Genomic DNA, 27,487 nt, shown 5'->3' with positions numbered 1-27,487 from the left:
TCAGTGATATACACTTATCAATGGATTCGCTGCTGATTTCCTTACAATTCTTTCTATAGTTTCTTCCATATATACAAGTATATAGGCAATATCTAACAAATGATGAGAGTAAGTGATTAAACTATGGCATCGCATCCCCTTTAATTTCTGGGTTTTAAAGCCCCGTTTTCCTTCAACACAACTCGAGCGATAACGGCTCTGAAACGCTTGGATATATTTTGACAGCGAGAGCTTCTTTTCGTTGGTTTTTATTTTCATATTTTACGGGAGCTTCCATCACTAACGCGACCGTAGCATTATCACAAACTTTAAATAACAATGATCGTACGTAATAAGTTTACACCACTCCTGCCGACAGAAAGTCTATGTTATGAACTGCTGGACGTTTCTGCGAGAATGTCAATGAAAACGTACGAACACCAACTTAACAAATGTATCTGTATACATAAAACTACAAACAGAATTCAATCATGATTAACAATTCAACAGGTTAAGGAATTCACTGACAACATACGGTATATAAAACAAGAAATAATATCACTGTTCTAGGTCAGCTGACTCATGTCACGTGATCTCAGGTGTAATGCTGTGAGATTGGGCTTCTTGGGATCAGCTGATCATTGAGTGAACTTTGTGAATTACCATTGAAATCAGCAACGAGCAAGACCAGGACTTGGACTGATTCAGGAATTGTTTTATGTTATTTGATTATGTACGGATTTTACAAATGTGAATACTTTTACATATTGGTCACACGTAACATACAGAAACCCGCCCCCATCAAGACAGATACCACGAGGATATTTCAGACCATCCTGTTGTGTGAGGATATCTCTGACAAACTGCCCCGACTCTGTCAGCTGAATCACCTTGTGGGAGTATGTGTCTACAAGCAGGATATCTCCTGTGCTGGTTGTTGTGATACCCCGAGGCCCTGTCAAAGCTCTGTCTCCTGTGGGAGTGTAGGTGAAAACAGCTTCTCCTTCACTGGTCACAGATACAAGGGAGCTGACTAATGCTTCACTGACTATCAAGTTGTTATTACTGTCGACATAAATATAGTCTGGATTCTCTATGACGCCCGTGTTGATAGACTTCAGTATCTTCCCTGTCATGTCCAGTATGTCCACAGAGTGAGACTGTCTATATGTACCTGCCACCAGCTGTGAAGGACTCAGATAGGCCAGAGCGTAGTACCTCTTGCTTGTTTTGATAGTTGACAACAATACAGGCTCTGGGGTAACATTCACTGTAACTATTTCATTACTCCGTGGAACACTGACAGCTACCTGACTCTCACTTAACTTTGCTATTCGCCACGGCCTATTAGAAAGCAGTAGCTGATTAACATGCGGGTTTGGTTTTGATGTGTAATATGTTTTGAGGCTCTTGTTATTGTGATCTGCAACTACTGTTACATTTATACCGTCAACAGTTAACGCTGTGACGACAGACAAAAAGGGATCCTCCTCATCCCTGTCCGCCTCACAGTCAATAGTGTGATGTAGAACAGGGGTAGACTGGCGGTCACTCACACCACTGACAACAGCAACCTCCCCCAGCTGTAGCTCATCCACTGCTTTACTCAGCTTGTCCATGTCTTGTGTGAATACAACCCTTCCTGGCGCTGTTCTGTTGTCCATGTCGTGTGTGAATACAACCCTTCCTGGCGCTGGTCTGTTGTCCGTGTCTCTGATGTCTGTATACGCCTCACACACCGACTCATAGACGGCATACATGTCCCTCTCACAGTTGGACGTCACAGCATTGGCTGTGAACTCATACTGCTGCTGGTACATCTGCAGCTCAATCTCCTGGGATTTTATTTCTGCTTGAATTGCATGTAATTGTTCGTCGGAAGATCGGTCGACTTTATCAAGGAGTTGTTTCTCCTTCCTTAAAATCATGTCTACCACTGCCTGTCGTGATTTTCTGATATCATCTTTGATATTTTGCGCATTGGAATTTATTTCTTTAATTTGAGATTTCTTAAAGATAATTTTATTTTCTGAAGTTTTCATTTTTATTTTGAGTTCTTGGTTTTGATTTGACAGGTGTTCTCTCACAATAGGGGTCATACTATCTAAAGTATCGACATCGTCACATTTCCTGTGTTTTATACTGCAGCATGTATAACAAATGGCCATCCTACAATCTTTACAGAACAACTCTATCTGTTTGTCTTTGTGGGTTTTACACATGAAGCGATGCTTAGATTTTCTCTTGGTAGCATCAGACGCATTCACAATTTCATGGTCACGTAGCATTGGCATCATGTTGTGCATCTTCAGACATCCATCACAGAAGACATCGTCACAGACGGAACACCACGATAAGGCAGGAGTTGTCTTCCCTTGTTGTTTGCAAACACTGCAGATATTCACATCGGCAGCTGTAATGACAAATATCAACCTTTGTTTCTGGATAAAGGTACACATACATCATTAAACTGAAATATTTTGACAAAGTTTTCACAATATTTATATTATAAGCATATGATTGGATCTGTTGACAGAGGCTCCATGGTTGAAATTTATGACAAATGTATCTGAAAACAAAATCAATCAAAATGTCCAAAATATATCTGGGATAATGTTTTGAGTTTACAGGAGAGCAATAAGATGATAAAAAACCCAATACTGCTGTTTTGAAGAAAAAAATCACATCTGATTACACATTCATGGAGTTTATCAATTCATTATTTCTACATATATTACTACGAAATATAATTCCGTTTCACAATTAGATTAAACCTAATACATCCTTCTATAAATGTTTGGTTGTACAAAGTGAACTTAAACTATCAATAAGTTACCTTCTGCCCGGGGTCCAAAGTCGTCAATCAGCCCCTGGATAACGTGGCTTGGTTTCAGCTGACCGACCCACTCCTCTACTGGACTGTCAGGGTTGGTCACCTTCGTCAGTTGTCTACAGGAGGGACATGGGATGCACTTGGTTTGTATTGCATCAGGCTGGGTGTTGGTGTATTTTAGTAGACAGGACTTACAGAATGTGTGATTACATTCAAGTGTGGCAGGGTCTGTGAACACCTCTGTACAGATGACACAGGTGAGGTGGTTGTCTGTTAGTTTCTTAGCGGTCGCCATCTGAAGTAAAACATATGACTGAAAGAAATATAAATGCACATGAATAAAACATGTAAATGAATGTATCGACCCCGACATCCAATGACATAACATCTAAATACGACAGGTGCAGTAAGAGTTAATATTTTCTTCAACAGAAAACACCTCGCCACACGTCAAACTTGGATACCTTCTTCAGTGCAGCTGTCAAGCTCCTTCCCAGCGCGTGACACCTTCGTTACACTCTCGGTAACATCGCTGCCACCAGTGTGGGCGCGGCCATTACAAGAATCTTGAAATTTGGCCTCAAACCCCAAATGCATTAACGTTCATACTTTTGTTTATGTCTTTGGGAATGCCATGATATTTCATTTTGAAAAAGTTTACGACTGACCATGTTCCAGATGAATTTACTCTGTTATTTTAATAATCAGATTGTTTCGAGATTGCAGACTAACGGAAAATCAACCAACTTCTCCCTTACATTCTTACTATATCAATAACACGATAGTTTTGATGAATCAGAAAATTTGACAAACGAAGAAAGTAATTTAGAAGCGATAAGTGTATTCAGCGTCACGACAGTCGTCACTTGTTTGTAAACATAACGGTCATTCGGTTGCGAGTTCAACTCCAAGCATGGTTGTGGCAAGGTATTCATAGTGGCGAGTTTTGACTGGTGGCAGCGATAGTACCTAGAGAGCTCCGCGTACGGGCTATCGCTGTGAGGAGCTTGTGCAGCTGTGGGTAAAGGGGGATAACTCTTGTAACTTTAGTTCCATACATTCATCTGACACACAATGTACAAGCACATATCATTGAGTGGAGAGACTGGAAATTAGTTATAAATGAAAAACACGTATTTGGTGAAGTGATGCCTGGATAGGTACATAAATATTGCTTTTAAGAACAATGATCTTAACCATAAAGTGTGTAGATAGAAAATACATGTGAAAAAGTTTAAACCGAACTAGAAGAACAAAGTCGTTTCAATAATGGTTTTATTTCAATTTGCATAAGGTTCAGGTGAAGAAACATTTAAACCCCTGTGTCAAGTTGTTATACTAATATGAGTAACATATGTCACCAGTAAGGTGTCCGGGATTTTACAAGCTGAAACGGCTTGTACACCACGAGACCAAAAGACGTAGTTTGTTTTTTTATCCACTATTTCGAATTAGCTGGCAACTTGTGAAGTTTCGTATATACTTCAGTGTTGCTGACTGTCTGACTAACTGACTGACTGACTGACTGACTGACTTACAGACTGACTGATTCACTCACTCACTCACTCATTTGGGATGTCACCGATCTCTGTTCAGGAAACAGTTCTCAGGTTAATGTAATGAATATATAAAATAACACGTGTCTGTTTTGCAGGACTTGGTACACCTTGTTATTGTCTACATTTTAAAATGCTAGGTCCACTTTTCACTGAAATCCGTTAATCGTGTCACTTCCGTATAACTTTATATGAATATGAAATATTATCACATACAGTTTCATGATGGTATTATTGCATATCATTCCAATCAACATTGATAACTGTTAAATGGTCGCAGTAGCTCATAATTATAAAGCATTGAATGCATACGTGTGCGTACATGCATGTACATTAAAACATAATCGAAACATGAAACTGACGATGTCTACCTTTCTATTAAGTCGCACACACACACACGCACGCACGCACACATAAGCACGCACGCAAATACGCAGGCAGGCACAAACGCACTAACATCCCAATCTTCTCCCCTCCCTTCGGCCCAGGCCATGCAGCTGCATTCCATTCAAGTGGATATCGCGGGTTGTTTAAAGGGACATAACCCTTGTGATTACTTGTATATCGTCACGTAGCCTTGATCGACTGACCCATCTACTTTCTGTATCAAAGTGTAATCTCTGCCCTTGCATGTTCACATATAACATAGGTAAAACACGACAAAACCCTTTCCATAGTCCTAAGAAATCTCAGCTAACATCCCAACAAGTTACTGTAAGAAAATGTCTTATCAAATTATATCCATAGGGTGCGTGAGTGCGTGCGTGTGTGTGGGGGGTGGGGTGGGGGGGAGGTTTAATGTACGTATAGTGTGTGTGTGTGCGTGTGTATGGTATAATGTACATATAGTATGTGTGTCTGCGTGCGTGTGTTTGTGTGTGCGTGTACTTGTGCGTGTGTGTGTGCGTGGTATGGTGTGGGGTGGGTGTGTTGGTATTTACGTGTTTGTATATGATTGCGTGCGTGACTTTATAAGTAATTTGGCGTGTGTGTGTGCGTGTACGTGTGCGTGTGCGTGCGAGCGTGCGTGTTCATAACCCAACCTTAATTTTAAACATTGTGTTAGTATATGTCGTATTTTACCTTTTCCAGATCATGACGTTATAATTTGCTTTTATGTCTAAGTGTCTCGTAGGCCATACCTCGGATGTTATATTTTATTGTTCTTGTACGTGTTTTAGCATGAAGTGTATATAACATGTGACACTATAATAAACATTATTCTCTCTCTCTCTCTCTCTCTCTCTCTCGCTCTCTCTCTCTCTCTCTCTCTCTCTCTCTCTCTCTCTCTCTCTCTCTCTCTTGATCGACTGACCCATCTACTTTCTGTATCAAAGTGTAACCGCCGTCCTTGCACATACACATAATGACATAGGTAAAACACGACAAAACTCTTGCCATAGTCCTAAGAAATCTCAGCTAACATCACAACAAGTTACTGTTACAAAATGTAATCTAAATGCCTGACTTACCACAATGACTACACCGCTGTCACTCGACTGTCTGCCCTCGTCTCACGTCCTGGCTGCTGGCCTTCTGTGTGTCACGGGACGTGGCTTCGTTCACGTGATTTCTTGAAGCACGTATGTACAGGGATCAAAGTATAAGCAAACACGACCCGAATCTATTCGAAAACATGCAATCAACATGACACATTTTTATGGGACACATTCTCAATCTGTCTATTAGGTATTTATCTGAAATACAACTAATGTGTATAATTCCCATTGCTATTTGAATCAATATTGGACTGATAGAAGGTACGCGATGTGAAACCGTTAATGGGCAAATTACCCAGCCGTTACCGAGCAATGACATGGCCTGAAAGCAAATAAATTTGACTTTACTTGACATGCGTTTACAGTCACTGTAGATAAAGTTATTGACAGGATGCCGACAAGATTTTACTAACACGATTATCTGGACTCGTATGTTTAATACTTATTCACCTGATATAATCATTTGTTTATATATATATGGATATGATCATTATAACCGTTCTTGTTGGGGTCCCTGAAGCGGTAAACATCTTCGACCTGCGTCACTTTTTTCCTACATTAACCTGACATGCTCCGAAAGGACTGATAAGTTCTTTAAAAATCTAAACACAGCTATATCTTTATCAGTCGGAATATAATAGATACCCTGTGGAGAACGGAAGGATGATGGTTCGGACTCGAAGTGGTTCGCTGTAAGGATTTGTACAATTGTAAGTAGCCACATACACAAATGTGGGTGCACGTCGCAAAATATGTGAAATAATCTCGAACGAAATGATAAACCTCATTTCATATCTGAATCATATCTGTTAGTGTTGGCAATTTTTTCACAGGTCACAACGTCAGGTGACACCGGTTTTTCGCACAAGATAACATACCTAATTACAAAACAAACGTATTCTACTCCCACCACGTGGTTGATTATGACAATCGGAACAGTTCACAGTGTACAATATACTGAACAATGTAAAATATGTATAATATACTTTTATACAAAGTCAGAGGTGTTGGAGGTGTCGATCTCATCCGAGAACAACTGAATAACCTAAGACCTAAATGGTTGATGCCTATTAACGGATCAGTCTGTAGTGACTGTCCTATCTTATGAAGGGGGCACGGGTGGCCCAGTCGTCTAAGGCGCCGCAATTCGCTGTGCAGAGTTGCGTCCCTTTGGCACGCCAGAAACCTATGATTGTGGGTTCGAATCCCGGTTCGCCCCGATTATGTTTCTAGGTTTGTCAGCACCATACCCGTGCTCGTGTAAATGGTAAACGTCTGAGACCTGCATCACTTCGGGCTTTCCTCCCACATTAAGCTGACACGCCGCGATATGACTGGAATACTGTTAAAAGCGGCGTTAAACCCAACTCACTCACTCACTATCTTATGAAACATTAATCACGTCATGCACTGTGAACTACAATGCGTTCGCGGATTAGGATAACGTGTACAGAAAGAGTTACCTACCTTAGACTAGAGCCGTTGCATGGCTCATTCGGATCAGATAACTATATATAATAAAATAATGCATGTATTGATGCTTTCATCATTACAGTAAATTATATTTTTATGTTTCACAAAGACGGAATTCGTGTATTCTCTGTTGTATTTCTTGGGTTTTTTACAGATAATTTTTTTTCATAGTAATGCCTTTACCCTGAACCTGTTAGCATGTCCTGATATGTGTATGAGTTGTCTTAATATACTCTAAAAAAGAAAGGGATACTCGGAAATAACGTATACTTTCCAAAATTGTAAGAGATAGTAGTTTCTCGTGATAGTTGCATGGCAATAATGAAGGAATTGGGAACACTTAACAACCGGTAGGGAGGTATGACAGTAGATGTTATGACCGCCAGCGATCCTGAAGGACGACAGGTGTACGATTGGAAATGTCAAAGTTGACGTTTTTGAATCAGTCGTGCGTAATACCGCCAACATTCATCCACTCGAAGAGGCATGCTGCGAATGAGTCTTCCAAAGGTGATTTGAGGGAGTCTGTCTTTCTCCTTTTTGTCATGAGAATTCAAGTTGACGTTGACTTGACGTTCATTTCGACGTCGCCAGACATGACCATGCCCATCAAGGAAGTGCAAAGTGAATCGGGACTCATTTGAAAACATAAAACATGAGACCAGCGACGATTACCCCAGTTTCGACGTTGTACACCATTGATGTCTTTTGGTAATATAATCGTCGTGTAAGGGGCGGCAAAACACGTTGCCGTCTAGCATGGAGATGAGCTGAATGTAGACGATTTCTAATCGTCGGACCCGTTACTCGTACTCCAAAAGCCTGCAGCAAATTTGATTCGCCTTTGAGCTCGATTTCTTAGAGCCTGGTTTCGGATCAATCCATCCTGCAATCTTGTCGTTGACCTGGTACATCCTGAATGGGGGTTGGGTTTGTTGGTACCTATTCCATGGTCTGCTAATCACAGACTGTAAAACATTGAACGTATTGGCAACTGCACGCTGCGTGAATGAAAACAGGTAACTGTTAACCGTATGATAAACAAGATCAGTAAGATTGACACAAATAATGGTCCACAGAAATTAATCGTCCTTTCTTGAAAGTGTGGGGGCGGTCGGGTAGCCTAGTGGTTAAAGCGTTCGCTCGTCACACGCCGAAGACGCTGGTTCGATTCCCGACATGGGTACAAAGTGTGAAGCCCATTTCTGGTGTCCCCCCCCCCCCCCCCCCCCCCCCCCCGTGATATTGCTGGAATATTGCTAAAAGCGGCGTAAAACCATACTCAATCACTCACTCACTCTTGAAAGTGTGGTGTGGTGCTACTACGTGAGTGTGTTTAGTGTAAGGTTTTACAGACATAAACCTTCTTACAAACATGTAGGATGTTTCTCGTCAACACATCTTTGTTCTAATATTTCTTCACTTATGTTTACTGATCGTCTACTTTTTTAAAGAGAATATTTCAAATGTCCATGTTCGGTTGTATGTTCTAAAATGCCTGAATGTATAAATTTATTGGTAACGTATGTAGTTGGTGTTGTGAGTTGCGCGTACTGCTTGATGACACATGAATAAAAAATACCTCGATTAATTCGGACTGATGAAACCTTTTTCATAATGATTCATAAACAAACACATGCTTATGATACTGTCAGAATTGAACAAAGGACTGTGTATGCAGCAGAGATTTCTTATGATTATGAAAAATGTTTTGTTTATATCTACGAAATTGTATAACAACATGATGAATCAGTTATAATTTTTGGTGTGTTTTTACTATTTATAGATTACTTTTTTAATATTTTATTTCATCGTGGAAATGATTTCATGATCTTTGGTAACCTTCCCAGCAAGTGTGTAATTGTTGGGTTGATAAAAGTCGGTATTACTTCAAGTTCTCTTCAAACAAACACAGGCAAACTTTAATAAATGAAATAACTCTGTGTGCATAATTGGGTTCATAAATGTGTACTTCGTGTGCTGAAACAGTTCCAGATATCAATACTCTTTGTTTAGCCGTCCAACATGTACATGCATATTACACTTCGGATATTGACAAGGTCCCAGCTTGCAGAGTGGTGAGTTGGGTTTAACGCCGCTTTTAACATAATTCCAGTTATATCGTGGCGTGTCAGCTTAATGTGGGAGGAAAGCCCAGAGTGATGCAGGTCTCAGACGTTTACCACTTCGGTGAAACCCACGAGCACGGGTATGGTGCTGACAAACCTAGAAACATAATTTGGGCGAACCAGGATTCGAACCCACAATCATAGTGTTCTGGCGTGTCCAAGGGACGCAACTCTGCACAGCGAATCGCGGCGCCCAACCGAGCCCCCTCCAGCCTGCAGACAAGAATTCTAAGAGCTTACGGTTTTGGCATAACTTTCTATATTCAGCTGAGGCAAAGGTTTACCTTATAAGCGAACACCTGGCGGCATCAGTGATTTTCAGTGATCCGTTCATATAATGGCTATTCGTCTACCCCAAAGCAATCTGCTTCGTGAACAATCAGGTAAGAAGACGGTCGAGCCTTGAGTGAGTGATTTGGGCCTAGTGGTGGCGAGTGATTTGAGACTAGGGTAAAAGCACGCTCGAGTGAAGGGATTGATTTGAGCCTGATACACAGGCGCACAAGAGGTGATTCAGTCTGTCTCTTGCTTGTTTTGTTTTTGTTTGTTTGTTGTTTAACGCCGCACTCAGCAATATTCCAGCTATATGACGGCGGTCTGTAGATAATCGAGTCTGGACCAGACAATCCAGTGATTAATATGATGAGCATCGATCAACGCAATTGGGATCGATGACATGCATGAACCAAGTCAGCGAGCCTGACCACCCGATCCCGTTAGTCGCCTTTTACGACAAGCATTGCCAACTTTTTACGGCAAGCATGAGTTGCTGAAGACCTATTCTACCTTCACGAGTCCTCTTGCTTGTATGTGAATGATGCGGCAAAATATTGTGCATTATTTTTTGCAAACATTTTCACAAATTAAGTTCCAAAAACGGTAGCATAAACCGTTGGTGCCCTTGTACTCAGACAAACAACAATGATTTATTTACACCCTGCACATTAACGAAGAGTTAATCCTTCCAAGCTGGTCAACTGTCAAGTCAACATGTGGCAATACCACATGTTGGCAATGAGCATACTTGAACGAATCTTTCGGGACGTCTAGATCGATCTCGGAAACAAATTTCTCTTATTTCAACAACCTCAGAAATTTGGAAGTGTCCAGTTGTACTTTCATCAGTTGTGTTATCTCAGTTGTGATAACAGCTGAAAAAAAAATATGTGTGCACATGATCGATAATAAGGATGTTGCATTTAAGAATCATGTGGAGAAGTATTTCTGTATGATTTGCATGCCACAATGATATTTGTCAACATATGAAACGTAGTCAAATTTTATTCGCGCATATAATTAAAGTTATGCTTTTTGAAACAATACAAAAGACATTATTTACGTATTAAGACTATTTTGTAGATATAATAAAGGAGACTGATATATGTTACAGTCAATGTGAAAAACGATTGAAATTTTCTCAGGCAATTTTCAAAACACCTGCATATTTCAGGATTTTAACTCTGTCAATTTATTCTATTATGAGGACGAATCTTGAACATTTTGATCTTTAATTCAATCACCCAGTGACTGAAAATGATAGGATTTACAGAGAACAAAAGTCGATATATATTTTGTATTGTTTGGCTTCTACTTCTAGCAAAATTCATCTACTGTGATGTTTTGTAAACCTTTATTGAACTTCTCAATAATTTTGAGTCAATCTGTCAAATAAATAGACCGATTTGTCAGTCAATTTGTAATATGACTAAAATATTTATGCATTTTATAATGTGCCTACGTGAATCACATTTTACACTTTAACTGTGACGTGGTGAAGGATTAAACACTGGGGATGAAGAGGTCTTTCACAAGATGCTTTTCAAGATAATATTGTTTTATTTAAAGAAAAATCAATTCGGGTTGTTTTCAGTAATATAACAAGCGAACAAACATAAGAACTGCTTAATTTGGCATTTATACAATAAAAAATCATCAACTGAAAAATCATGATAAGATTACAGTAAGCATCAGTTGTGAAAATTTGAAATAATGTACATTCTTGTATAACATGTTTAGCATCTTCAAATGGATCACCACATGGACAAGACAGGTCGGTGGAGATGCCTGTGATATCATCGTACCTTATGCTATAATTGCATGTTGTCTGTTAAGATAATTACAATATATCAAAAAATATTTTGGCCCACTAATGATACCAGGTTATACGCGACATGAATACACCTGAACAAATTGTAAGAAACTGGATAAAGGCAATCAATATCATAAACGTTCTTTTATTTTTAAAGTGTTCAGTTTGTGAATGTTTAAGGAAATGAAAACGTAGATTCTTACAGGTGAAAAAATCATTTAGATGTACATCTTCTGGATGTTCCAACAGCAGAAAGACTACTTATAAAACTCTGAAGCGGGTGACAACTTGCGGTACAATATGAAATAAACATATATCCGAGGGAGACGTTGGTGCTCTACCGGATACTTCTGCTTTTGACAACACAAGTCTGTTTGTGGGTCCACAAAGTTTATTCTATGGTATGCTGCTACATCATGTCCATGCAGTTAGCCTCTCGGAGGTGGAAGAGGGCCAACCTGTCTAGCCGCTGTCCCAGGGTCAAAGTCTCGACTATCTTTAACCCTCCCTGTCAGACTGACATGTATCGTTTAACGTTACATATATGGTCAGCCTGCAGTAATTCGCACCTCATCCACAATATTAAGCTTCAGTGGCCAACCGGCCATTCGCAAGCGTTAATCACAAGCCGCTGACCCACACATGATCCTGTGCAGCTGGCCATGGTAATGATAGCCCAGCTGCTGTTATAATTTGTATTGGGAGCACTCTCAATTAAATCAATCAATCTTAAATAGATATATTTCACTTACTTAACTGAGGGAATATATATAATACTTTCAAACCTGTATAAAACTGATCACTTATAATTTTCTCATTCTGTTACACTTAAGCACCGCTTAGAATTCACTGAGTTGAATCATTTTATGAGTATACATTCCTAACACTAGGCATATAAAGACATGTTTCTCATGCCAATATTATTTTCCTCAGGAAATGTCGCCTATGGGCAAAAGAAAAAAAAATCCAAACCTTATTCCAATCATGAGGGCACTCATGGAAATGTGCTATTTCGTGCAGTGTAGAGTTTCTGGGATGTAATAGACAATGTTGAAAGTAATATTTACAGGCAGCAAAATCACAGGTGGCATTCCTAAATGAATTGACTTTCTCTTTAATATAAAGAATAAGAAGTTCAATCTTAATGGAATACTAAAATTCAACCCATTGCAATGCTAGATTTACAGCACAATATCAGTTTCTGAGATTCTGAAGATGTGAAAACGAGGACTTAAATTATTATTTTCCATAATTGAAAAGCAAAACGTCACATGTTCTTTAGACAAGTCGCTCTCCCCTATTACAACCCCACAACGACGGTAACTATTCAGCATTACGAGGCACTACCTCTTCGATAATGCCAGTGAATGAGTGAATGTTGTCGAGCACCGCAGTCACCAATATCCCAGTTATATCATGCGGCATGACCTGACGTACCTGTAGCCGAAATTATGAATAGATTTAACGCTTTTAGTGCGAGTGAACATATGCTGACTTTAATTAAATAAAATTATTAATAAAATTATTACTTAGGAGATAAACATACTGTGTTTTCAATGTAGAGCTAGGTTACCTGTAGATTTAACCCCGCTAAATTGAATTTGGAACCGAACGCGCAGCGTGAGGTTTCAAATGTTAAATTTAGCGGGGTTAAATCTACAGGTAACCTAGCTCTACATTGAAAACACAGTATGTTTATCTCCATTCTACCATGACTAAATAAAATGCGAACTCTTTGGTGTTAGCAAATATACTGAGTGAAGCGTCATGGGTTGAGTTCAGTGTTTTGAGTGCGTTATCGATCTGAATTACGGAATCACCGAAAAAAAAATATGGTGCTGTATATCCTCAAGCAGTTTGTTTATACCGTAATACTTCAATCGAACATATGACAGGCATTGAAAGCATATAAGCACGGCAACTTGGTAAGCAAACATGAGGTGGGCATCCGTAAAAAAACCAAAGCAAGCTTTGCAAGGCTTTCGCTCTACATCGCACGTCACCATTATGACGTCATGCCGCTCATTGTGACGCAAAAGATATGACGTCACAGTCATATATAGAAAAGCGCCAAAATTCCAAGCTCTCTGTTGTCTCCAAAACGTAAATACATTCCCTTTGTTGATTTTTGTCGTGTTTTTCTGCACAAAATGTATTGCCACACATCCTTTGTATATTGTATTAACGCATCTGTGCATTTTGTAACCTGTAATTGCAAATATAATTATTTAAATACGCCTACCGACAATGACTGAAAATAGTACCATTCTACGATTTTAACTTCCGCGGTGAAGCGGCCGTCAAACCAGCTGTTTCAATCAGAGGGGGTTTATTGTGATTTAATAGCCTCTGATTGACCAATCAGAATCGAGTAAATTCCAAATTCATGGCAGAATAACATGTATCAAAAGGTATGGCATATTATTATCACAAGAGATTCTTTGTCTGATTTTTAAGAAAGTTACGCCGAAACCGTTCAAGCTCCAAAAAATCATCGATATTTGTGCTGAATATGATATCACAGGGTTTGGTATATTTAAAACACCCTAAAGTCTTGGAGCCGTTTGTTTGGAAATACATGCTAGTTGGAATGTATGTTATGGGAACATAGCGTAGAAGGCTACGCGAAGTTCCATATATAAAAATATCATCGATCCAGAAGAAGGGTGCCATTAAAGAAGCCTTGTATAAGATCGGTACCATATCACCTTTAAATACAACTGCATACCCATTGCAGTATTTTACGGGGTAGCATGAGTAGTGTCTGTAAGTATATTCATCCAACATCCATTGTCCTTGTCTCTCAACACTTGTGCCACTTTTACCGATACATACAACAGCATGTCGTTCTTCAAATTTTGGATATAATGTGTAGAAGAAGTTGTGCATGTCTACATACACGTCATCGTCCATTTTGATGACGTAGGTCACATTTTTACAATGTCGACTGATCCATTTGAAGCCGAACACAGCTTTGTAGGTAAGGTTTCTGTAGGTGTCGAGGAACCTGCCCTGGAGAATATCCCCATGTTGCTTTGTCTCTTCTCTGATGTCGCCTTGAGTGCGTCTCACAAATGTCACCGGCCATCCAATCAGAAACAGGATCCGTATGGTGTACTTCCTGTTGATGACGTCACTTGTCAACATATCTCTGATCACATCTCGCCTCTTCCGGTTTGAAGGCGCCGTGTGGACAACAAACAGTGCGTGAACCCTTGCAGTTGATGTACAGAGATCACGATTTTGGCGAACAATTTTGAAATTTGGGTCGGCTGATTGTCTTGAGGTTTTGTATTTGTTTGTAGAATACGAGCGACGAGGACGGGTCAGTTCTTCAAACCATGATCGTGTATGTATTCCATCCACCAAGTCGACAGTGGAACTAAAATATTTTACAGCAAACTGAATTAAGATGAGTGTTATAACAGCTTGTATCAGCGTAAGAATTAGCAAGTATCCTCTGTACTTGGAGACCATGATGTTAGTCTTAAAGAGGCTATCCGGCACCATTAAACACTTGCAATGTTTATAATTGACGGCTTCAACTATTCATTCATGAGCCCCAAGCTTCTTTTGTAGTCATGATTTTAATAATTTTGCATTGACTTGGAACAGACTTTCCTTCTATCGAAGTTCTTTGATGATATATGTTTCCGACATGCACCATTCGCTTTACTTGTGTCGCTGCAACATTTCCATTTCAGTTCACCTGAAAAGAGAACAGTTAAGTGAATTTGTGTATGTGTCCACACTTTCATAATTGACCGTTCGTTCTTTAACGCCACGGACCGCCGTCGCGGTCAAATGGATAGAGCGTCTGCCCGGAGAGCGGAAGGTCGTGTATTCGATCACCGGCCGCGTCATACCAAAAGTTGTTAAAGGATGGTACTTGTTGTTACCCTGCCTGTCGTTCGGCATGAAGGGGCTAAAACAAGGACAGGTCAGCTCGGAGTCAGTATATTGTGCCTGAGTGGGGAATTCATGTTAAACTGCGAAATTGTATCTCAGTGGGCAAGCACTATAAATCGGCATTAGTCCGGACTTGTACAAGCAGCCACACACACCCGCATGCACGTAGCTACATTATCTTGAACTCGGCGTTAAACCCTATTTCACCTCGACCGCCTCCGTGGTCTAGTGGTAGAGCGTCCGCCCGGAGAGCGAAAGGGCCGGGGTTCGATCCCCGGCCGCGTCATACCAAAAGACGTTAAAAGATGGTACTTGTTGTTACCCTGCCTGTCTTTCGGCATGAAGGGGCTAAAACAAGGACAGGTCGGCTCGGAGTCAGTATATTGTGTCTGGTTGGGGAATTCATGTTAAACTGCGATATGGTACCTCAGTGGGCAAGCGCTATAAATCGGCATTTGTCCGGACTTGTTCAAGCAGCTACACACACGTGCATGCACGTAGCTACATAATCTTGAACTCAGCGTTAAACCCCATTTCACCTCACATCTGTGACGCAACACTAAACAATAGGCGAGCTCTTGGAGTAGCTTATGGGGAAGCTCCACTGATGTACTAGAAAGCCTCAGTACCGTAGTAGTTTAAAGATCTAGGTATTCTCGTCTTGACATTCGAATGTGTATGCAAATGAATCTAGACGTTGTCTTGATCATGACGCCGCAAGGTTTTGCTATTTTACCCATGGATATATCTGAGGCTTCTGACAGTTAAAATCATGGGTCACGTTCATAACGAAGCATCATATGTGCATTGTACAGTCGCTGATATATCGATCAGGAAGTTTCAAATTATAAACAACTCTACAATAAAGCCACGATAACCACACAACCATCGACATGCTCTTCAACAAGCCGCAGCTGTGACGGAGGTTCTGAGCGTCTGGAACACGAGCAAGGCACAACCGCCTGAGACCTTACATCTGTGGCAACACAGGCGTCATAGAATGCGGGTTTGTGTTGGTCCTTGTGTATGGATGTTTGGTGTCAATTGAAAGTATGTGCCGAAAGTAGTTGACTCAGGTCGATCAAAACCTTGATTTTTCTCTCATTTGTTTATACATCCACGCGGTTCGTTTACTTTAGATCTGGAGATGGCGGCATTGGACTTCTTATTAACGTCAATAGATGTACATACAGAAATAAATTGTTACTTATATTATCGATCATGGAATTTCAACAGTTGAAAACCACTGGTTTACTAGGTTTGAAATGAACTATCAAATTTGAATAAGTTTTGTACAGCAAATCAGAACCAGATTCCTATCTACAGTACAATATAAGAAGTAATTTGTAAATTAAGATCGTTGTGTGTTAACGAGGACAGCGATCTGACTCGGATGAGAAACTGAGTTGGGTTACACACTCTCCCTTTCGACAACGTTTCAGTCCGCTTGAGAGGAAAACACCAAGGGCATTAAATTAGTCATGTTTTGAGTGAGTACTGTGACGTAACCTTTAGCAATAATCCTGCATTTACACGACCGAGGACACCTGAAATGGGTTTCAAGGAATCAAGGCATCAGGCCAGGGTCTTTGGCTTGACAAACAAACGCTATCACCACTTGGCTTCCCTAACTCTCCACCATTTTGTGAATCCAACGAGATTGGGTATGGTTCTGACAATCAAAAGAACATGATCGGAATCAAATCTGAGATTCGAACCCTTATGCAACATGAGAACATATCTGGTTTTATTTGTTTGTTGTTTAACGATGCACTCAGCCACATTTAAGCACTTTGACGGCGACCTGTAAATAATAGTCTGTATCAGACGACGGTTGATATTAGGAGCAACGACTTATGTCGTCGGGCTCCTAACGGAATCAAACATACTAACAAGTCACCAAGCCTGATCACCAGCTCAGTTAAAGCTTTAGTAAACTCAACATAGGAACCTTGCATATTTTAATACTTTAGGGCATACTTAATAAAAAATGATTGATCAAAATCAAATTTGAATAACGGAAATACAGTAAAACAAACGATAAATCATTACAGGTGGAATCGTCCCCCAAACAAACAACAACAACAACAACAAGAACAACAACAACAACGCTACTGGGCCTGAGGCGGCTAGCCTTTGGCGAGGTTAATTGTGACTTTGAAAGGGTAAATGAATAGTAAAATATGCATTTGTTCAAGGTATGTTGCTATCTTTTTATGTAACGTGTAATGTGTTGTATACATGTTGAGTCAGTTTATGAAAACTACCAATTAATATTTTACAGACGCTTCGAATTTTTATTATATGTGAGAGGGCGACATATCTTCTTGCAAAGATCATTCCTGAAGGTATTGTACGCAGCTTCAGTAACCGTTGAGGATGGTGATGGTGTGACGATCGTTGAAAACATAATGAGTGAGTGAGTGAGTGAGTGAGTGAGCTGGGTTAAACGCCGCTTTTAACAGTATTCCAGCAATATCACGGCGGGGGACACCAGAAATGGGCTTCACACATTGTACCCATGTCGGAAATCGAACCCTGGTCTTCGGCGTGACGAGCGAACGCTTTAACCACTAGGCTACCCGAACGCCCCCGGCACCTAGTGAAGTTTTGTATATACGTCAATGTTGCTCACTCACTCACTCACTTTACCACTTCGGTGAAACCAACGAGCCCGGGTATGGTGCTGAAAAACCTAGAAACATAATCGGGATTCGAACCCACAATCATAGGTTTCTGGCAATGCCCAAGGGACGCAACTCTGCACAGCGAATCGCGGCGCGATAGACGACTGAGCCACCTGTGCCCCCTGAAAAAATAATGGGTAGACCTTCCTGAAATGTTGTACAACCGTTTCCTTTAATGTATATGTAGAAAACAAAACATGTGACATGTAAATGATGTGATGATGTGTGACACATACAACATCATCCTTCCAGCTTTTTCAAATTGTAGACAGTAATTAGCAGTGTCTTCACTGGGAAAACGTCCTGCTTACAGCTTCAGTAGCAGAGCCATTAGTGATGTCAGTTGATTGTGACGTCATGGTAACCAGTGATGTCACAATGGTCTGCAAAGCATTGTGATGTAATTTCATCGCAGTGTACAGTGTACAGTGTAGTTATCGCTTGATCTCATCCAAGCGATATCTCCTGTGCGAGCCAGTTTTGGATGATAAATAATGTATTGTTGTCGTGTAAATAATGTGAAGTGCAGCACGTTTTCACTGTGTGATATATGATGTATTGTTGTCGTGTAAATAATTTGAAGTGCAGCACGTTTTCTCAGTGTGATATATGATGTATTGTTGTCGTGTAAATAATGTGAAGTGCAGCACGTTTTCACTGTGTGATACATGATGTATTGTTGTCGTGTAAATAATGTGAAGTGCAGCACGTTTTCACAGAGTGATATATGATGTATTGTTGTCGTCTAAATGATGTGAAATGCAGCAAAATTGCAACAGTGTGATATATTATGTATTGTTATCATGTAAATGATGTGAAGTGTGACATACAATGTATTGGTGTCATGTAATTAATGGGAAGTGTGAGATATAGAGAATCTCACCCGAGTGTCTTTTGACATCAAATATATCAATACGAGTTGATAAAAGTGGAAAAATTCCGAGGCTTGCCGAGGATTTTTGCCACTTTTATCAACGAGTGTTGATATATTTTATGTCAAAAGACACGAGGGTGAGATTTTATTTATCATACAACATCATCCTTCCAGCTTTTTCCATTTGTAGACAGTAATTAGCAACGCTTCACTGGAAAAACGTCCTGCTTACAGCTTCAGTAGCAGAGCCATTAGTGATGTCTGTTGATTGTGACGTCATGATAACCAGTGATGTCACAATGGTCTGCAAAGCATTGTGATGTAATTTCATTGCAGTGTACAGTGTACAGTGTAGATATCGCTTGATCTCATCCAAGCGATATCTCCTGTGCGAGCCAGTTTTGGATGATAAATAATGTATTGTTGTCATGTAAATACTGGAAAGTGCAACACGTTTTCACAGTGTGAAGTATTATGTAGTGTAGTGTTATGTAGCGGCACTTAAATATTTGTTTCACTTTAGATCTCTTACTCCCCTTTACTCCTAAGTTGACCTATCGTTGTGCTGACACCACACAGAGCAAAAGCTGTTTAATATAGTGTGAAACTGTGTATGCAAATAAAGCAAGTGTCCCTTGCTGAGTATTCTACATTTATTTTTCCAAGGCAACATAGCTCAGCTCACAAGCTGTTCAATATTATTTATGAAACTTTGTATACACATCAGACAAATGCCGAACTGATACCCCTTGCTTCAAAGGAATTAAAATGAAATATATATAGTTTGCATTAAGTAACAGGTTGGGCACATGTTCAAATGAGGGTAGTGTTCATTTACAGAGCTTAACTGCAAAATAATATTCTGGATATTTTAAAGACTTAAATCTTGTGTTTGCAAGGCAAAATCTTGACTATTCAACTGTAGGTAGGGTTCGTTTATGGAATTTTGTACATACATCAGCAACTTCTAAACTGTGCCGTTTGATTTCCCGGAATTTATAATTTTCATTTTCTTGCCCTTCTGTGGAGGAAATTTTACAGTTTTGTATCCAGGGCCAAACATACAGCAGACGTGTAAGATAATTTGTTCCATATTTTCACATTGTGAGAACTATAAACGTGAGTAGGTTTCGTTTCAAACTTTCTGTTAACCAAAGACAATTGTCATGTGACACTAAGGACCGTAAGTGCTAAAATGGGTCGTTTCAAAGCTCTCATTTGTAATTTAAATCTTACATAGCCGGCGCTTACAAGAGACCCGGCGTTTATTGTGCTGTACGCTGCTTCGGACCCGAAGGAGGCCTGAGTCTATTAAAAAAACAACCTCCGGTTATAAGAGGAAATACGGTACATGAAACAAGTAAGGTACTTGTATCTGTCTGGGAAAGTTCACTTCACCTTCACTGGAGAGAGTGAGTTATATCACGGCGTGTCAGCGAAGTGATGCAGGTCTTTGACGTTTACCACTTCATAATCAGTGAAACCCTTAAATACGGGTAAGCTGCTGCTAAACTTAAAAAAACATAATTGGGGGCAAACCGGGATTCGAACCCTTGAACCTACAATCATAGGTTTCTGGCTTGTCCAAGGGATGTAACTCCGCGGCGCCTTAGACGACTGCGCCACCTGGGCCTCCACGAGTGTTATGAACCTGCTGAAGCATACAGTGTTGTCCTAAATGAAGGGACTGTTTTAGTTTGGTTGCAGTTTCCAAACATTCTTCTTATTAACCTCAGACCACCTCCGTGGTGTAGTGGTAGAGCGTCCGCCCGGAGAACAGAAGGTCCGGCATGAAGGGGCTAAAACAAGGACTGGTCGGCTCGGAGTCAGCGTCTGTGACTGAGTGGGGTATTCATGTTAAAGTGCAGCAGGGTATCTCAGTGGGCGAGCACAAAAATCCGGGCTTCAGTCCGGACTAGTACAAGCAGTCTCTCGCTCTCTGTCTCTCTCTTATCTTCTCTCTCTATATCTCTATCTGCTCCCCCCCCTCTCTCTCTCTCCCTCTCGCTCTCTCTCTCTCACGTGCATGCACGCCGCAATAGAAGTGCAATAATCTTAGACGCGACGTTAAACCCCAATGCACCTCAGCTTTTTTAACATTATAATTATACTGATGCCTATGTCCGGATGGATTACTACTTCTACTACTACTACTACTACTATAACTACTACTACTACTACTACTACTACTACTACTACTACTACTACTACTTCACCCATATATAACGTGTCAGATTTCAGTGAATGTTCATAACACTACATTATTACCCCGGTCAATGGATCAGAGTGCACTCGATATTTATTCTCATCTCCCTGGGGAATATACAACCCAAGCTCACCATGAGACGATAGATAGTTAAAGTCTCATCCTACCGGGTACCCATTTACTAATGGGTGAATCGACGCCACATGTAACATGTGTTTCAGCGTGGGACTCTCGGGATTCAAGTGGGTGCAAGGGTGACCCAGTCGTCTATGGCGCCGCGATTCGCTGTGCAGAGTTGCGTCCCTTGGGCACGCCAGAAACCTATGATTCTGGGTTCGAATCCCGGTTCGCACCAATTATGTTTCTAGGTTGGCAGCACCATACCCGTGCTCGTGTGTTTCACCGACGCGTGAAAACGTGCTGCACTTCAAATTATTTACACGACAACAATACATCATATATCACACTGTGAAAACGTGTTGCACTTCACATTAATTACACGACAACAATACATCATATATCACACTGTAAAAACGTGCTGCACTTCACATTATTGACACGACAACAATACATCATATATCACACTGTGAAAACGTGCTGCACTTCACATTATTTATTTGACAACAATACATCATATATCACACTGTGAAAACGTGTTGCACTTCACATTATTTACACGACAACAATACATCATATATCACACTGTGAAAACGTGTTGCACTTCACATTATTTACACGACAACAACACATAATATATCACACTGTCTGAACGTGTCACACATCATCACATCATTTACATGTCACATGTATTGTTTTCTACATATACATTAAAGGAAACGGTTGTACAACATTTCAGGAGGGTCTACCCATTATTTTTTCAGGGGGCACGGGGGCTCAGTCGTCTAAGGCGCCGCGATTCGCTGTGCAGAGTTGCATCCCTTGGGCATTGCCAGAAACCTATGATTGTGGGTTCGAATCCCGATTATGTTTCTAGGTTTGTCAGCACCATACCCGTGCTCGTGGGTTTCACCAAAGTGGTAAACGTCTGAGACCTGCATCACTTCGGGCTTCCCTCCCACATTAAGCTGACTCTCTCACTTGGGAGTCAAGCTGACGAACACGGTCACCCATCCAACATTGCTTAACATGTGACAAGCGCTTTACACCGGTTCATGTGTTACTATTTAATTGCGTACATGTTAATGTGCTCCTTCTGTCGATCAATCCGTCATCATAAAACACAATATGCCAATAATGTATATACGTGTGTATTGAATCTAAAATATAATATATACATCATAACGTAAGCGTCCTTGGCCGTGTTAGAATGGATCTTCAGTTACCCATACTTGTCATGAGAGGCGACTAAAGGCAGGCCTACCAAGGAAAGCCAGCAGTTCAATGGAACAGTAAAGTAAATCATGTACACGCAATCGGTTTGTTGCGGTCTCAGTTGAAAATGTGGCGGGTTTTATCATTACCAAGCAAACTATATGGGTACTGTGTCTTGTGTGTAATTTGTGTGGCTATTTCTTTGCAGAGTGCGTACATATTCCTTACTTTGCTCTCTGCTGGTTTTCTTTGGTAGACCAAAAGCCTTCTTGGTTGAAACATGTCATCGTATCCCAACTGCGTAGATCGATGCTCATGCCCTCAAACACGGGATTATCTTGTGCAGATTCGATTATTTACTGACCGCGGGCATAGAGATGGAATATTGCTGAGTGAGGCGCTAAACAACAAACATCAACGTTAGCGGCTCTGCGTGTACAAGATAAGTATTGATTCTCTGTCCAACAGTCACACAGTAAAACACTCGAATCATTATGGCCGGCTGTATTTGGCAAATTTGGAATGCATACTTCTTGTCACACCGCCAACAACGTGCGTCATAATAAAGACTTCGTCAGAAGAAACTCGATCATTTGGGGATGCTTTAAATAGATCATAAAGACCACAACCATTTAGGGGCCAGCTATTTGATATACGCGGGGCACAATGACACAAGCAGTCAGGTAAAGCATTGTGTTACAGTTCTTAGCCAGGAGCTGATGGTGATTCCACTTTTCTTTAATTATCATCGAACAAATTACTTTTGATAATTACAGAAAACTACGGCTATAACGAACTCAAAGGGACCACTTATTTTAATTCGTTATAACCGTAGTTCGTTATAAGCATACATGTATATACAGCATACATACAACACATGGACGGGAACCAAAAACAGTCCGTTATATCCGTCAGTTCGTTATAAGGATGTTCGTTATAAACGTAGTTTACTGCAGGTAGTTATTTACCCTTCAACCCCCGACTTGGGTTACCCTGAAGCTGCGGTTGCAGGATCCCTTGCGTTTATTATCAGCTGTTCTGTACCTCCTCAGTGTTGAACAACTTGTAATAAACAATGAAGAGATGCGTTTGCCATAATTCATACCTAAGTTACCACATAATTTGTCACAAAAAGGGAATAAATAAATCTCCCTACCTCAGTTCTGGGAACATCACGCCTAGGTTCAATGTTGTTTTCTAGGTACACATTAATGCATGCAACATGCCGCTGGGTTGGTATCGAGTTATCAGTAAACCAAGGCAATAGCAACTGCTTGAAGCGGGGAACATGTGTTCAGTATCGACCTGGGAGGAAGCTGCTCAATACAACGTTGTAAAATTGAGCTTAAAAATGGAATGACACGTGGTAATGCACAGCGTACACATGCCACAAATCAGGGGAAGTTAAGCAACGTTGGCTGCGGAGAGGTGTTTGATGGGTGATTGTGTATGGTAGTTTGACTCCTTAGTGTGTCAAAGGATTCGTTCCTGGCCCATAGTGAAACAAAAGGATTTGTTCTAAATATGCCTCTGTTCACCCAGCAGAGAATGGGTACCCGGTGGGATGAGATGGAAATGTGACTCATACGGGAGCTTGGGTTGTATACTTTAAAATCTGAATGCAAACTGATTCAAAGACTTAATAATATAATAGCGCCATGAGCATTCATTTGGAGAAATGGAATTATTGCCTTTTGCTATTTAGAAATTTTGGAAATGTGACTTTTTTTTATTTCCATTAACAAATGTTGAGTTCCAATCACTGAAAGTTTCCTTTCAATGAGCAAAACTCATGTATTACATGCATTTCTTCCTTATCAATCTAATGGTCGACTGGTGGCGTTATTATATTTTATATTTTTCTAATTCCGTCGAAACAAACCCCACTTTATCTGGTGATAACCACTGCTCCGAGTGATATTGTAATAGTAATACCATCCCACTTTCTCATTGACACTTTAGAACAAATGGTGGCTTTAGTGGTCAGTGGCTGGTTTGTGATAGACATAAGTTATTTGTATTTCATACTTGTTGACTATTGTAAGAATACAGAGTTAACCTTAAAGTCACATCGTTATTGATTCAGATTCAATAAAGTTCAAAGCATTGTTAATTCTCTAACTCACTTTTCTCCGCGACCAACGAAAACGAACCATCAACTCTCCTCTAACGACCAGCATAAAATGCTTGAGACCTATCGCCTTTAAATAGAATCGCCGAATCAATTCAATGTTAAGTGAAAACGTTAATGACAACAACATTGGTCATTTTCTAAAATACCATTTAATAATAGACATGTGATAATCATAGTTGCGCACCAACCTGCCGTACCAGATCCTGTGTGAGTTTGAGGCTTGTCCCAAAGTTCAGGTTCATAAACCGCAGGTAGTGCAATGTCTTTGAAACAGAACGAGCGGCCAGACCAAACACATAATCACACGATGATTGGTTAAAACATTGCACAAACTTTGTCTTGTGAAGCTGAGAGAAGTTGAACTTGGCGAACTCTTCAAAATGATGGTCAATACCACTGCGGAGTATCCCAAACAGAAATGCATCATCCACCCAGAAGAAAGGCACCATCTGAGCAGCCTTGTGCAGTATAGGCATCATGGCCCCTGACAACACCACAGCAAAACCACTGCAGAACGACCATGGGTACGACCTGTAATGGCGAAATACATTCTGGTCTATTGTCCAATGTCCTCGCCGATCTATGGGCACGCTGTTTGCGGGCATCTTGTTACACAATACCAATCGCGTGTAGCTGGAGTAGTCGTGGTATATACGATGAAAGACGTTGTATAAATCTACATATACGTCATCGTCAAGTTTGATGACGTATTTCACATTGGCACAATGCAGACTCACCCATTTCATACCCATTGATCCTTTGTAAGTCAAGTTTCTATAGCTATCTAGGAAGTTCCCCTGTAATATGTCGCCATACTTGTTAAATTCCTGTCGAATCACCGTCATTTCCATCACATGAGCATATTTGGTTCTTCCCAGCAGGAAGAGAACACGTATCGAGTAGTTTGTGTACAGAGAACTGTTTCCGAGGGCCAGTATTGTTCTCATGGTATCGCGTCGTTTCCAGTTAGTCAGGGCAGAGTGGACCATGAACAAAACAGACAGCTGGCTGTCAGACGGACACAATGTCCTGTTTTCTAGGAGGATCTGTGTGTTCAGATCTGTGACGTAGCGAGTCTTAGTGTGTCCACGTCTTTGTGGCACGTTGCCGAACGTTCCTTCCAAATCTTGGTGCATGTTCAATGGTAGTTCTGAAAACCTGGACTTCAAGAAAGACCAGCCAACAAACGTGTGGTATGTGAAAAATACAATTGCCACAATTTCAATACACAGCAGCAGCAAAAAACATTTAAGTGTCCTTGTCCGAACAGGTGCATCCATCACGGCGGCTGTAAGCTTATGCTATAGTGTAGTGATAATAAATGTGAAGGTTCAATTTTGTACACTTTATCTAAATTTGAGAGGTAAGGATGTGTTATACTTTTAACCGATAATTGAGCATGTTGAGCAAATATTTCTGAAGGTCAATATGCAAATAAAATTAAGCCTCAAGGTTCTGGAATATTTGCAATATGCTCGTATAAAATAATAGAAGTGATAAAAGAGATTCATACGAGGGTCTAAAATAGTCATCAATCTGCCAACACGGGGACCAAGGTCATATCGACCTGCATTTGGCGGGATCCAGATCGGAACTGGATACACTAGTTTCGCTGCTTCAAGTAACTATCGTATTACAAAACGCATTCTAGCGGCGTTCAGAACCTTTTTCATTTTCATACGACGTTGTAGTTCAGGTGAAGCAAGAACACAAATGCCAAATAAACAGATGCAAACCAGATGTTACACCTTTAAACCAATCCTATCAAAACCCTTCAATACTGAATTCTGTTTCTACCTGTCCCCAACTCTAAACACATAATGACGTCAATTTTCGCTGCTAATTATTCACACAATGACATTGTACTTTGAATATGATATTAACTCTTTTAAAGATAAAACTAATAATAAATAAATAAAAATATAGTTATAATAATAATAATAATAATAATAATAATAATAATAATAATAATAATCCATGGAAAAGAGATCATACAAAATTCTTTAGAATAGATCCGTATACAGCCTCACACCTATCGAGGCCAAAAAAACAAATTTCTGCCCCTTTTGACACTAGTGTGATTGACCATGCGGCCAGATTCCGGAAAAACATGGCAATTATGCTGACCTCGCTTTCGAAATGTCATACTTGCATCCCAAGTACCAAGTTGTTCGACTCCCTACTTTTCTCGGTGCCTTAGGTTTGATACCTCCCAATCTGTTGACTGAAATTGTGAGGGTACCAGGGTTTACTGCCAGCAATACATCCCTTCTGACGATCTGGGTAATGCAGAAGGCTGCCGTATTGGGGAGGCTTCACATTCTCGGAAAAGTTCTGGGTGGGTTCGACTAGCAGCGCTTCCTGGGAGAAGTCCCATGCACTGTCTGGGCTGCTTGTAGAGGGGGCAAGGGCTCTGAGACGGTGATGTCCCCAACCAGCATGAATGTGTCAGGATCACCCAAACCCTCTTTGCTCCCATTATCTTTGTTAATCTGTACTTAATAATGCAAAATACTTTTAGCGCCACGCACAACCACTGCGTTGAAGAAAAGATTCAAGGTGGAATTATGTTATTGAGCGTAAGAGCGCACGGGTTGCCAAGTCGTCCAAGGCGCCGCGATTCGCAGTGCAGAGTTGCGTCCCTTGAGCACGCCAGAAAACTATGATTGTCGGTTCGAATCCCGGTTCGCCCCAATTATGTTTCTAGGTTTGTCAGCACCATACCCGTGCTCGTGGGTTTCACCGAAGTGGTAAACTTCTGAGACCTGCATCACTCCAGGCTTTCCT

At 40.6% G+C, this 27,487-nt stretch overlaps 2 protein-coding genes across 2 annotated transcripts in view; both read right to left on the bottom strand.

Annotated features, from left to right (window-relative positions):
• Positions 1-27,487, bottom strand: part of LOC125371710 (E3 ubiquitin-protein ligase TRIM9-like) — a 52,311-nt gene that overhangs the window by 18,240 nt on the left and 6,584 nt on the right. The window contains exons 2-4 of the mRNA XM_048383522.1: positions 2,816-3,107; positions 1,644-2,392; positions 680-1,598 (exon numbers count right to left, since the gene is read on the bottom strand). Of these exons, the coding sequence (XP_048239479.1) occupies positions 696-1,598; positions 1,644-2,392; positions 2,816-3,107 (1,944 nt within the window). The 3' untranslated portion in view covers positions 680-695. Of the gene's footprint in view, positions 1,599-1,643; positions 2,393-2,815; positions 3,108-27,487 lie in introns of the transcript that reaches the window.
• On the bottom strand, positions 24,871-25,836 carry LOC124139049 (beta-1,3-galactosyltransferase 1-like). The gene has a single exon (XM_046506025.1). It carries the CDS (start codon positions 25,834-25,836, stop codon positions 24,871-24,873), a length of 966 nt encoding a protein of 321 aa, XP_046361981.1.

This window comes from Haliotis rufescens, unplaced genomic scaffold, assembly GCF_023055435.1.
Source record: "Haliotis rufescens isolate VD_foot unplaced genomic scaffold, xgHalRufe1.0.p SCAF_49, whole genome shotgun sequence".
Lineage (NCBI taxonomy): Eukaryota > Metazoa > Mollusca > Gastropoda > Lepetellida > Haliotidae > Haliotis > Haliotis rufescens.
Note: the sequence above shows the minus strand (reverse complement) of the source record. Positions and strands in the feature narration are given on the sequence as shown.

What these genes read in the sequence shown, in the direction of transcription:
- LOC124139049 (XM_046506025.1), bottom strand. Translation starts at nt 25,836, where the DNA reads ATGCACCAAGATTTGGAAGGAACGTTCGGCAACGTGCCACAAAGACGT.